At 45.8% G+C, this 12,899-nt stretch overlaps 2 protein-coding genes across 13 annotated transcripts in view; one reads left to right on the top strand and one right to left on the bottom strand.

The window, feature by feature from the left end:
* Positions 1–121: 121 nt before the first annotated feature.
* The window catches only part of LOC118290937 (aspartyl/asparaginyl beta-hydroxylase), a 35,496-nt gene continuing 22,718 nt past the window's right edge, over positions 122–12,899 (bottom strand). For 5 of the 8 annotated variants that reach the window (XM_035618713.2, XM_035618710.2, XM_035618717.2 and 2 more), the window contains 5 exons: positions 12,044–12,181; positions 11,800–11,935; positions 10,971–11,062; positions 10,627–10,760; positions 7,726–9,102 (listed from right to left, as the gene is read on the bottom strand). In XM_035618713.2, coding sequence (XP_035474606.1) covers positions 8,952–9,102; positions 10,627–10,760; positions 10,971–11,062; positions 11,800–11,935; positions 12,044–12,181 — 651 coding nt within the window. In that variant the 3' untranslated portion in view covers positions 7,726–8,951. Of the gene's footprint in view, positions 844–7,725; positions 9,103–10,157; positions 10,353–10,626; positions 10,761–10,970; positions 11,063–11,799; positions 11,936–12,043; positions 12,182–12,899 lie in introns of those variants that run through there. The other 3 variants (XM_035618712.2, XM_035618711.2, XM_035618715.2) reach the window with 3 other exon arrangements.
* Positions 676–7,710, top strand: LOC118290945 (clavesin-1-like). Of its 5 annotated transcripts, none has more exons than XR_007030260.1 (9): positions 676–813; positions 1,774–2,414; positions 2,833–3,003; positions 3,987–4,105; positions 4,420–4,594; positions 4,715–4,825; positions 5,871–6,097; positions 6,232–6,662; positions 7,609–7,710. XR_007030260.1 is itself a non-coding variant. In XM_035618726.2 (8 exons), exons 2-8 carry the CDS (start codon positions 2,313–2,315, stop codon positions 6,308–6,310), a joined length of 945 nt encoding a protein of 314 aa, XP_035474619.1. In that variant the 5' UTR covers positions 676–813; positions 1,774–2,312; the 3' UTR covers positions 6,311–7,710. The 5 variants fall into 5 exon arrangements, 2 of the variants coding, with proteins under 2 accessions (XP_035474619.1, XP_035474618.1); XR_007030258.1 differs by having other exon boundaries at positions 7,005–7,710; XR_007030259.1 differs by having other exon boundaries at positions 6,232–7,498.

Raw genomic sequence — 12,899 nt, 5'->3', positions numbered from 1 at the left:
TCAGGGAGTTTACAGTTAGATCCACATACACAAAACTGTTAACAATGTTCATAAGGAGTTGATTATTTAGATAAATGAAGAGAGATGGATGTAAAAAACAAAAACACAGACTGCTTTCGTCTAAATATTGTTTTTTTTTTTTACTTTTCTTTGTTTGATGAAACACAATCAAAAACAATAACTCAATATAAAAGGTTCTAATCAATAAATAAATAACTTTTTCTTCTATTGAACATGACCTGTCCTTTATTTTTCCTTTCATATTTTCAACTTTTAAAGTGGGTGTAGTTTCTGTCGAGTGCTCATGTAAGCTTATCTTCCATCAACCAAACACAAGTCTAAACATTTCAATATATATACATATAAATAAATCTAAACTGTATGAATTAACCTGTACTTATTCCAGTCCATTCCGATTTTATTTTGAAAGTGCCGACAGGAAGCGGTGCTGTTGCTCTCGGAGTGTTTGACGGTGTCGGAGCATCCTGACGTCTTCTCGGAGCACAAAGTGAAAACGCATCTCGGTCCTCCTCCTCCTCCTCCTCCTCCTCGGGACGATGTCCACACGGAGCCTCCGCGTCAGGCTGTAATCTTCTCCGACGCCTCCTGGGACTTTGATTTGATTCTGTTTTTTTCATTTATTCCCTTCGCTCCTTTGGTTTTTTTTAAATTTGGACGGAAATCTCCTTTGTCCGCGGGACCGATGGCCGCCACCGTCCCCAGCATCAGCACCAGCGGCGGCAGCAGCAGCGGCGGTGGCGGAGGGCCGGCGGGCCAGGCAGGACGACCGGGATCCAACCAGCACACGTAGCGGTGAGTGACGGGCCGAGCCGCGCTCTCCTCCTGAGGAGGATGAGGAGGAGGAGGAAGATGATGAGGAGGAGGAGGAGGAGGAGGAGGAGGAGGGGGATGAGGAGGAGGATGATGAGGAGGAGGAGGATGAGGAGGATGAGGAGGGGGATGAGGAGGAGGAGGAGGAGGAGGAGGAGGATGAGGATGAGGATGAGGAGGAGGATGCTGTGAGGACACACCGGGGTCACGTTGATCGATCAACTGATCAACTGAAACGGTTCCTCATCTATATCATGTCTCCATCACACAGACAGGTTTTATCTTCTGGTCTGGTTTGACCTTTTCATCTGTGCTTCATGTTTCATATGTGTGTGTGTGTGTGTGTGTGGGGGGGGGGGGGGGGTGTCTCAGGTCTGTTCATTGTCCTCAGTGGCCACAACTGACACAGCAGATGGGGACAAGCTGGGGGCGGAGTCAACTGATGGAGCCAACAAATGATTTAATATAACATTATATAATATAAATTCAATATATGATATATATTCTTTAAAAGTAGAATTTAATATATAAATGTAATATATGATGTAATAAAATAAGTGTGTGAAAAGTAAAGTGACTGTAGCTGCTGAGTGTTTCACATCAGGACAGTCTGCAGCCCAATCAGGCGTAGCTACATGCTAACACGCTAACGTCATTACTCTATAAACCAAAGTGTAAAAATAAAAACAAAATGAAAAGGCTGAAGTTCACCAGAGTTTTTGCGGGACGTCCCGAGGAACACGAGCATCTGAATGTGTTGTGTGTAACTGTTTGTCTTACAGTGTGAATATGGTTTTGTAACTTCAGGACTTCAGGGTCTGATGACGGCTCAGATGTTTTTGTTGGATGATATTAGATTTTTGATATTATTCGCCGTGATGCGTTGACGTTGCCATCTTCAAAACCCCACGATCCACATTGTGTGTATTTCCTCTCTCGTAGGCGGAGGAACCCCCCGTTGCCTCAACTGACCTCTAAACCTCTGACGCGCGGCCCTCATCGTAATCGAGCCTCATCATGACAAAGCGGCGTGTCGCCGACGTCGACTGGTGAAGCAGAAACAAAAACCCACGGCCGCCCGGAAACACCATGACGGAGCTGAGGAGGAGGAGGGAGCTGCGAGCCGCCGGACGGGAAGACGCTTAGGACACAAAGGATGTGTTCTTTTCCCTTTTCCTTCCTTGGACGAGCCTGAACGATTCTCATCGAAAAAAACAATAAAAGACTTTGGACTTCCAGCCGGCGATGTAGAGGGAGGCGGCGCTGACGATTGTTGACTCCTGCACACGAGAGGACGACCGCGATTGTTTTCCTACTGACACTCAATCTGATCGTTCATCCAGAGATCGAACTCCTTCTGTCCTGCTGCCTTTAGTCGACGTCTCAGGCCCAGACGGCAGATCAGATTGTGACTTCCTGGTCAGTTCGAGCCACAGGAGTCGAACGTGGATTCGCCTGGCGATCTGCGGGAGGGAGGCGCCATGATGACACACCTCCACGCCGGCCTGAGCTCGGAGACGACGGAGAAAGCTCGGTTAGAGCTGAACGAAAACCCCGACACTCTGCACCAGGACATCCAGCAGGTAAACGACATGTCAAACCTCAAACTGTTTCATCTCAGATCATCTACGACATCGTGAGGCCACCAACCGGGCGATGAGGTCACAATGAAAACAAGAGTAAAAGTGTTGTGATGTCACAGTGACACCTTTGGTTACAGGGCATCATCATGTCAACGGTTCTAGATGAAAATGTTGTGATTGCTGATTGGCTGAAAAGCAGAGCAGAGATTCAGAGATGGCTACACACAAGAGTTTCCTCGAATTATAGTATAATTAGTCATTTGTGAAATAATCTCTGTACCTATACATCGATATCTATCTTTAAATATCAAACAATCAGTTATTTACTCGATATAATCAAACCAAAAAACAAACGGACGGAAAAAATCAGTTTCCTTCTGTTCACGCTGAACCTTGTTCCCGTCTGCGTTGACTTCAGGTGCGGGACATGATTGTGACGCGGCCCGACATCGGTTTCCTGCGGACGGACGATGACTTCATCCTCCGCTTCCTGAGGGCCCGGAAGTTCGACCAAGGGGAAACCTTCCGACTGCTGGCGCAGTACTTCCAGTTCCGACAGCAGAACCTCGACATGTTCCAGAGCTTCAAGGTAACACGTCGCTAACACGTCAATAACACGTCGCTAACACATCAATAACAAGTCACTAACAAGTCGCTAACACGTCGCTAACACATCAATAACAAGTCGCTAACAAGTCACTTACATCTCGCTAACACATCACTAACACGTCAATAAAACGTTGCTAACACATCAATAACAAGTCACTAACAAGTCGCTATCTGGCGCTAACAGATCACTAACATGTCCCTAACATGCCGCTAACATGCCGCTAACAGATCACTAACACGTCGCTAACACGTCAATAACAAGTCACTAACAAGTCGCTAACACGTCGCTAACACGTCGCTAACACGTCAATAACACGTCGCTAACAAGTCGCTATCTGGCGCTAACAGATCACTTACAGATCACTAACACGTCCCTAACACGCCGCTAACAGATCACTAACACGTCGCTAACACATCAGTCACACGTTGCTAACAGATCACTAACACATCGCTAACACGTCAATAACAAGTCACTAACAAGTCGCTAACACGTCGCTAACACGTCGCTAACACGTCAATAACACGTCGCTAACAAGTCGCTATCTGGCGCTAACAGATCACTTACAGATCACTAACACGTCCCTAACACATCAGTCACACGTTGCTAACAGATCACTAACACATCGCTAACAGATCACTAACACGTCGCTAACGGATCACTTACAGATCCCTAACACGTCCTCAACACGTCGCTAACAGATCAGTAACACACCGCTAACACGTCGCTAACACGTAGCTAACAGATCACTAACACACCGCTAACACGTCGCTAACACGTAGCTAACAGATCACTAACACACCGCTAACACGTCCCTAACATGCCGCTAAAACGCCGCTAACAGATCACTAACACGTCACTAACAGATCACTAACACGATCACTAACACGTCACTAACAGATCACTAACATGTCGCTAACACAACACAAATTCGTTGTGTGTGTGGACGTGCGTGCGTGTGTCAGGTGGACGACCCGGGGATCAAGCGAGCGTTGATGGATGGTTTTCCGGGCGTGTTGGAGACTCCGGACCAGCACGGTCGAAAAATCCTGATCCTGTTCGCCTCCAACTGGGACCAGAGCAGGTACGACACACACACACACACACACACACACACACACACACACACACACACACACACACACACACACACACACACACACACACACACACACACACACACACACACACACACACACACACACACACACACACACACACACACACACACACACACACACACACACACACACACACACACACACACACTGAGAGCCTAATGAATCTTATCTGCTCTTTGGACTCAACTGTTGTAGTTAAGACCTGAAGCCTGAAGAAGCGTCACACTCTCTCTAACTATTGATCGTCTTCTGATCAATGGTGACCCCCCCCCCCCAGGAACTCCTTCACAGACATCCTGCGGGCCATCCTGCTCTCTCTGGAGGTTCTGATCGAAAACCCAGAGCTGCAGATCAACGGCTTCGTCCTCATCATCGACTGGAGCAACTTCTCCTTCAAGCAGGCGTCTAAGCTCACGCCCAACATCCTCAAACTGGCTATCGAAGGTCTACAGGTAAATATCAATATGCGACAGATGTTGTTTTGATGATGTCACCTTCATCGAGGTAAAACACTGATGTTTGTATCATGTGAGGTCACAGATACTGACCTCTGACCTCTGACCCGTCCTCAGGACAGTTTTCCCGCTCGGTTCGGAGGAATCCACTTTGTGAATCAGCCGTGGTACATTCACGCCATGTACACCATCATCAAGCCTTTCCTCAAGGACAAGACCAGGAAACGGGTGAAAACCTTCCTCCTCTTCTTCATCTTCCTCCTCCTCATTGTCTTCCTCCTCTTCTTCATCTTCCTCCTCCTCATCGTCTTCCTCCTCTTCTTCGTCTTCCTCCTCCTCATCGTCTTCCTCCTCTTCTTCATCTTCCTCCTCCTCATCGTCTTCCTCCTCTTCTTCGTCTTCCTCCTCTTCATCGTCTTCCTCCTCCTCATCGTCTTCCTCCTCCTCATCGTCTTCCTCCTCTTCTTCGTCTTCCTCCTCTTCATCGTCTTCCTCCTCCTCATCGTCTTCCTCCTCCTCATCGTCTTCCTCCTCTTCATCTTATGGTTCTTGTTTGTTTTTCCACTTTTATTTTCACTTTTGTCTTCTTCTCGTTTTTAAGCAGTTTTTTAATCTTTAATTTCTTTTGTGTTTTTCTCTTCGTCTCCTCTCTTCAACTCTTCTCCTTGTCTCCTCTTCATCTCCTTGTTTCCTCTCTTCTCCTTCCCTTGCCTCCTCACCTTGTTGCTCCTCCTAAGCTTGTTTCCTCCCCACTTTTCTTCTTCCTCTTCTCTCATCCTTGTCTCCTCCACCTCTCTTCTCCTCTCCCTGTTTCCTTGTTTCCTCCCCTCTCCTTGTTGTTCCTCCTAATCTTGTTTGCTCCCCTCTCCTCTCCTCCACCTCTCTTCTCCTTTCCTCTCCTTATTTTCTCTTTCCCCCTCTTCTTCCCTTTCCTTGTTGCTCCTCCCCTCATCTCCTCTCCTGCTTCTCTCCTCCACCTCTCTTCTCCTCTCCCTTTCCCCCCCTCCTCCCTGTTTCCTCTCCTCCCCTCTCATAATCTCCCTTTCTTCTTCCTCTCCTCATTCCCTCTCTCATCCTTGTCTCCTCCACCTCTCCTCTCCTCTCCCTGTTTCACCCCCTCCTCCCTTTTCCTTGTTTCCTCCCCTCTCCTTGTTGTTCCTCCTAATCTTGTTTGCTCGCCTCTCCTCTCCTCCTCCTTCCCCGTCCTTGTTTCCTCTCCTCCCTCTTCTCCCCTCTTCCTCTCCCTGTTCCTCCTCCTCCTCCTCCTCCTCAGATCTTCCTCCACGGTAACAACCTGAACTCGCTCCACCAGCTCATCCAACCCGAGTGTTTGCCGTCAGAGTTCGGCGGGACGTTGCCGCCGTACGACATGGGCATCTGGGCCCGGACGCTGCTGGGCCCCGACTACAACGACGACACGGAGTACACGCTGACGTACGACGCGCTGCACGTCAGGGAGAACTGTGGAGGAGGAGGAGGAGACAAGGAGATGATGAAGAGGTGAGGAGGAGGAGTTTGATGTTCTTATTATTTATTTTCAAGGTCAACGTTTTTGGACGACTTGAAGCTTCGACGGACGTGAAACTAAAACCACTTCAGTTCTAAACTGTTCAGTGTTTGTTCGTCCGCTGCAGGTCTCAGTCGGCGGCGGAACCAGGGACTCTGCGACCGAACGACAGAGAGACGAGCACGCCGCTGCTGGCCCTGGACTGAACACACACACACACACACACACACGAAGAGCAACACACACAAATTCACGCTCACAAACTAAATCAACACACACACAGATTTACTCCAGAAAAAAACACAACGTCCACTTTGACACATGCACATAAGTTCTTTTCTTTACATCACAGAACTACAGTGTCCACACACACACACACACACACACACACACACACACACAGTCTGTCCTGTCTCTGAGCCATCAGCCTCTCAACTGAGCTTCTCTCCAGCAGCATCTGTTCTGATGAACAACAACAACACTGAGGACTCACGTTCGACCACGCGACGAGTTTCTGCGAGACGAGTCAGAAAGGAAACGACCTTCTAGGTGTCAAACGTGAGGAAACTTTATTCAAACCTCGGAGAGAAGTCGAACGTGAGGCAAACGAGAAACGAAAGCAAAATTACAATCAGATCAAAAACTGACAAACATTTACAGCCGGACGAAGCGACGACGGTTCTTTTAAACTGAGATTGAGTTCATTAAATGTGTTTTTAAAAGGATGAAACACAGATTTGAATGTTAAACCACTTTGAGCTTCATGCAGTTTCAAAGGAGGTTTAACACGAATCTTATTTGATTGAGATTTGGATTTGTGGCGAGATGTGATTGAATCCTCGTTGGTGAGTCGTGTCTTCGTCATCCTTATTGTTTTTTTCTGAACCATGAATCAAAAAGATCCAGATCTGACGTCAGCTTCGCTCTGAAGTCTTCATCGTCACGCGGGAGAGTTTCACCAAGAAAAGAATGTCGGTAACTAAACTGACGTGAAGGAAGCTCCACTTTGGTAGAAAGATTTCTACTTTTTTTCTTTCTTTCTTTCATGTAAAACAACAAAATCACGTCACGTCGGACCATCTTCGCACACAAGCATTTCAAAATAAAAGCACTGCACGCGCGTCTCCCTGTAACCAGCTGTCCGTGTTCGACCAGGGCGAAAACAGAATTGTGCTGTGAAGAAAAACGGCAGGATGCCAAACGATCACCTTCAAACCTCCTCTGCAGTGAAGGATTGTTTTTATTGAATTTAACTTATTCAAAGATTGTATATTAAGTATTATTACACTGCAAAAGGAAACAAATCAAGAGGCACACTTTTCCAGCCGGTCTGAGATATTTGAAGTGAAATTATCTCGCGACAGAAATGAATGAGATCATATTTCTGAGGAAAGGTAAATAAAATCTGCAGGTCGATAATTTCTCTTGGAAAAAAATGTATCTTGACATAAAATGTATTATTTATGAAGAGCGGCTTGACAAGTGTGAGGAATTTTTTTTGCAGTGTTTGACTCGTCATCAGGGCTACAGGTGATCGGATCCACCCGACTGTAACGTAATGTATTTTCCTTTCAATGAATGTATAGAATTAAACATTTACACCAACGAGCTCGAGTCGTTGTTTCATTTCACAGTGGACATTTTATTTTTGGAACAAAAAAAAGCTGTTGGTAACATAGTTTTTTTTTAAGCTCCAACATTGAACTTGACAACGTGTTTTAAAGAATCCAGAGAGGCGGAAATTCAAAATGGCTCCTTTCAAGGTACAGAATGCTGAAGTTCATGCTGCTGTCGAAATGTTTCACGACTAGAGCTGCAACAGTTAATCGATTAATAATCAACAACAAAATTAATCGCCAACTATTGTGATAATCGATTAATCGGTTCAAGAAAAGAATTCTCTGATTTCAGCTTATTAAATGTTTCTCTACTTTCTAAATGGTCTACTTTCTTTGCTCATCCGTGACAGTAAACTAAATATCTTTGGTTTGACCAACTAATTGACAACTAATTGATTAATCGAGAAAATAATCGACCGATTAAACGATAATGAAAATAATTCACGACCACACGTCATGTGACAAAACCCTTGAAAAAGAAAACAAGATGAAGGATCGCACCAGAGTGGAAGTAACGGTCGCCGGAGGAAACCAAACACTCACACTCACTTTTTTGTGGTAACCAATGTTTCTGTATTTTTTTATACAAATATAAATCCTCTGTCATAGCGTCTAATGTTTCCTTGTGACTGTGCAAAAGGTGATGGAAAAAGTGAAACGTGGAATAAAGTGAAACGACGACTTCTCTCTTAGTAACAGCAACATTTCCACAACATTCTCAAAAATGTATATGAGCTCTTTTTTATCAGGGACTCCTCTCTTCTGTTCGAGGGTTTAGTGTTTCACGTCGCAATTCATCTCCAACACGTGACACCAGGAGCTGGTTTGAAACTCAGTAAACCTCTGTACCTTTGGGAAAATGACAAAATGTTTCCAGAGCTAGAAAACACCCGTTGAATTCTACAACGTTAGCGAGATTCCCCTGAACGTAAGGGAACGTGAAGCTGGTCCAGACGGGGCTGAAACAAGTACCTCATGCGTTCAGTTTGTTTGTTGGTCAAAGGTTGTCAGGTCAGTAGTATTCCCCAGAAAAAAATCATTTCCATCCTTCAGTCCTTCGTCTTCTGCAGTTTTAGTAGTTCATCCACAAACAAAGCAAAAAGAAGAATCCCGTCAGTCAAACTGTCCGTCTGTCAGTCAGAGTCCGTTAGCAGTTTGATGGACAGTAAGAATCGCTCATGACTCTCACCGGGCCTGCGCTCCACGTCCGCCCGTCTGCTTCATGCTCCTAAATGGCGCTCAGAGTCTGCCGCTGGTTCTGCGTCAGCTCCGGGTGCCACACGTCCACGATGAAGATGAGGCGGTAACTGTCGGCGTCCTGCCAAACCTCGTGCTCGAAGGAGTCGTCGAAGATGAGGACTTTACCCTCCTCCCATTCCCTGGGACACACGGCGGAGAAGAACAGGAAGTCGGAGGTGATTTTTATTAATTACATGATGAGTTACCAACTGACAGATCTGATGACAGACCAACCTACTGACCTGACTACCTACTGACCTACCTACTGACTTGACTCCCTACTGACCTGACTACCTACTGACCTACCTACTGACTTGACTACCTACTGACCTGACTACCTACTGACCTACCTACTGACCTACCTACTGACCTGACTCCCTACTGACCTGACTACCTACTGACCTACCTACTGACCTACCAACTGACTTGACTACCTACTGACCTGACTACCTACTGACCTACCTACTGACTTGACTACCTACTGACCTGACTACCTACTGACCTGACTACCTACTGACCTACCTACTGACTTGACTACCTACTGACCTGACTACCTACTGACCTACCTACTGACTTGACTACCTACTGACCTGACTACCTACTGACCTACCTACTGACTTGACTCCCTACTGACCTGACTACCTACTGACCTACCTACTGACCAACCTACTGACTTGACTACCTACTGACCTGACTACCTACTGACCTGACTACCTACTGACCTACCTACTGACTTGACTCCCTACTGACCTGACTACCTACTGACCTACCTACTGACCAACCTACTGACTTGACTACCTACTGACCTGACTACCTACTGACCTGACTACCTACTGACCTACCTACTGACTTGACTACCTACTGACCTGACTACCTACTGACCTACCTACTGACCTACCTACTGACTTGACTACCTACTGACCTGACTACCTACTGACCTGACTACCTACTGACCTACCTACTGACCTACCTACTGACCTGACTCCCTACTGACCTGACTACCTACTGACCTGACTACCTACTGACCTACCTACTGACTTGACTACCTACTGACCTGACTACCTACTGACCTACCTACTGACTTGACTACCTACTGACCTGACTACCTACTGACCTGACTACCTACTGACCTACCTACTGACCTGACTACCTACTGACCTGACTACCTACTGACCTACCTACTGACTTGACTACCTACAGACCTACCTACAGACCTGACTACCGACCTACTGACCTACTGGACGACCGACAGACCTGACTACTGACCTACAGGACGACCTACAGACATATCTACTGACCTCAGTGACGTTCATGCAGGAGTATGGTCTTTTTTAAAACAGCTGGTCTGCTCAGTCGGACACGTGGGTTCAATCATCTCAAATCTTTTACACTTCACAAATCAGATGACGCCCATGATTGTGATCATGGAGAGGAGCAGGTCAATGGGAGAAGAGGAGAACATATGAAAAATAAGAAGAAGAAATGAAGGAAGAGGAGGAAAGGAAAGGAAATTTAAAAGAAAACAAAAGAAGTCTTAAGGTGGGATGAAAACGACCAGAGGACAGAACACGAGAGAGAGAAGATGACAAGTAGAGATTTTTTTAAAGACAAAAAAAGGAGAAAATAGAGGAGGATGACGGTGAAGGTGAAGGTTGGTGCGGCACCTGGTCTGGTTGGTGCAGCGGATCCTGCAGCCATGTGGGGGGACGACGAGGCCGAGGTGCATCCTCAGTCTGCAGTTAGTGGGACCAGTGTGAGGCCACACATGAGTACCTGGCTGCATCACCGAGAACTTAATCTACACACACACACACACACACACACACACACACACACACACACACACACACACACACACACACACACACACACACACACACACACACACACACACACACACACACACACACACACACACACACACACACACACACACACACACACACAGTCATGGTTCGGAGGGTAAAGAACCAGATTATTTTTTGTGTGTGTGTGTGTGTGTGTGTACCTGTCCTCTCTTGCAGCCTGTAGCTTCAGGATATCTCTCCAGCAGTGAGCAAGTCTTCGGGACGCCCTGACAGGAGGTTCCAACTTTCCTCCCTGAAACACAGATCACAATCAGAACCAGAACCAGAACCAGATCCAGATTTATTGGACATGTATGAATATGCTTGCAAGGGATGAGGATTTTCTAGTAGCTTTGAATGTACATTCACAAACATATTGGTATCAACGTTTATGTTCATGTAATAATGCAGAAAAGATAGAGATGAAGACATTCATGTTTATATTTTACCTTTTCAAAAAAGGATTTTTTTTCTTCATTCAAGTTATATTTGTGTTTTCTTAATATTTATAATTATTTATGGTATTAGTTTTTGGTTAAACTGTAAAATGTCAAGCCTCAATGACACCATTTATAAAAAGGGTTTCGAAGGGTATCAGAACTATTGTGGTCCTGAACCAGATCAGGACCGTGGTGGTCCTGAACCAGATCAGGACCGTGGTGGTCCTGAACCAGATCAGGACCGTGATGGTCCTGATTTAATAAAATAGATGCATAAATAAATACACACACAAATATACATATATATATATATATATATATATATACACATATATATATAAAGCAACAAAGTCTATATACAGGTCAAACCCTCAGTAGTTTAATTTTCATGTTAGTTATGATATAAAAATGTGAGAAACTTGAAACAGCAAAGGTTTATTTATAGCAAATGACCTAAATGAAGTATTGATTATTATCTAGACATATTTGCTCGAGTAAATCTGTGTGTGTGTGTGTGTGTGTGTGTGTGTGTGTGTGAGGGTGTGTGTACCTTGTTGCCACAGTGTGTGTTGGCCCCACTCTCCCTTCTCTCTCAGGTTTTCCTCCTCAGGTATGAACAGTCCCGTGTTTTGATCCATCACAGCCAGAGCCTCGTCCCGGATCGTCTTCCAGTTCCTCTCCAGCGTCTGCACACACACGCACGCACGCACGCACATATACACACAATGTCATTTTTCCAAACATTTCACCCCTACACTCTGCCTCGTACACGTATATAAATGCACCCGCCGCACCTTGACCAGATCGGAGTATCCCGTCTCAGTGGGCGTCCACCAGGGCTGAGCCTTCAGTCCTTCCACATTGTACAGAGATCTCTGCCACACCGACGCAAAGTGGCCTCGCCGGTGACCCAACTCGTACCAGTGATACGCCTGGAGAGACAAGAAGACACAGGAACAGTCACGACGTTTCCATCTAAATGTTAAAAGCCCCGATGTGTCATTTTTGTATGTTTCTGGCACCATCTGGTGGTAAAGTTGCAAACCGCAACCCACTGAGAGACCGACAGGGGACACTTTATGGTGGCGCACCTCTGACTCCACTTCCTGTTTCCATCAGCGTCTGAAAATTCAACGTGAACGCAACGTATTCTTGAGCGTTTAGTTCAACAACCATATTCAACACGACGTAGAAACATGGAGACCCACACGGAGGTCGGGTCCACCTTATGGAACTAGATTTAACTCATATCTGAACAGAGTTATGGACAGTATATTCAACTTCTGTGAATAAAGTTCTTCTAAATATTACACACTGTAGCTTTAAGAAAAATTTAAGCGAAATTTCGCAAATAAGAAAATGCTAATCACGTGCGTTTCTATCAACTGGTGTGAAGCGAACACACTACAGCAATTTGGTCAGTAGATTGCAATGTGGGCTACGCAGGTCGACCGTGACATGGCTGTAAGAGAACAGTAGAAGAAGAAGAGGTTGCAAAATGATGCAGCGGCGGCAGCGAGGACGGTAAGAGACGACGGGTCTGATGCTCGACAGGAAACAGCGGATCAGTCACGTGAGCCACGGCAAAGTTGTTTCCATCATATCATCATATATACCATTTCCATCATATATATATATAGATATATATAC

Source organism: Scophthalmus maximus, chromosome 21, assembly GCF_022379125.1.
Source record: "Scophthalmus maximus strain ysfricsl-2021 chromosome 21, ASM2237912v1, whole genome shotgun sequence".
NCBI classification, from domain to species: Eukaryota; Metazoa; Chordata; class Actinopteri; order Pleuronectiformes; family Scophthalmidae; genus Scophthalmus; species Scophthalmus maximus.
Note: the sequence above shows the minus strand (reverse complement) of the source record. Positions and strands in the feature narration are given on the sequence as shown.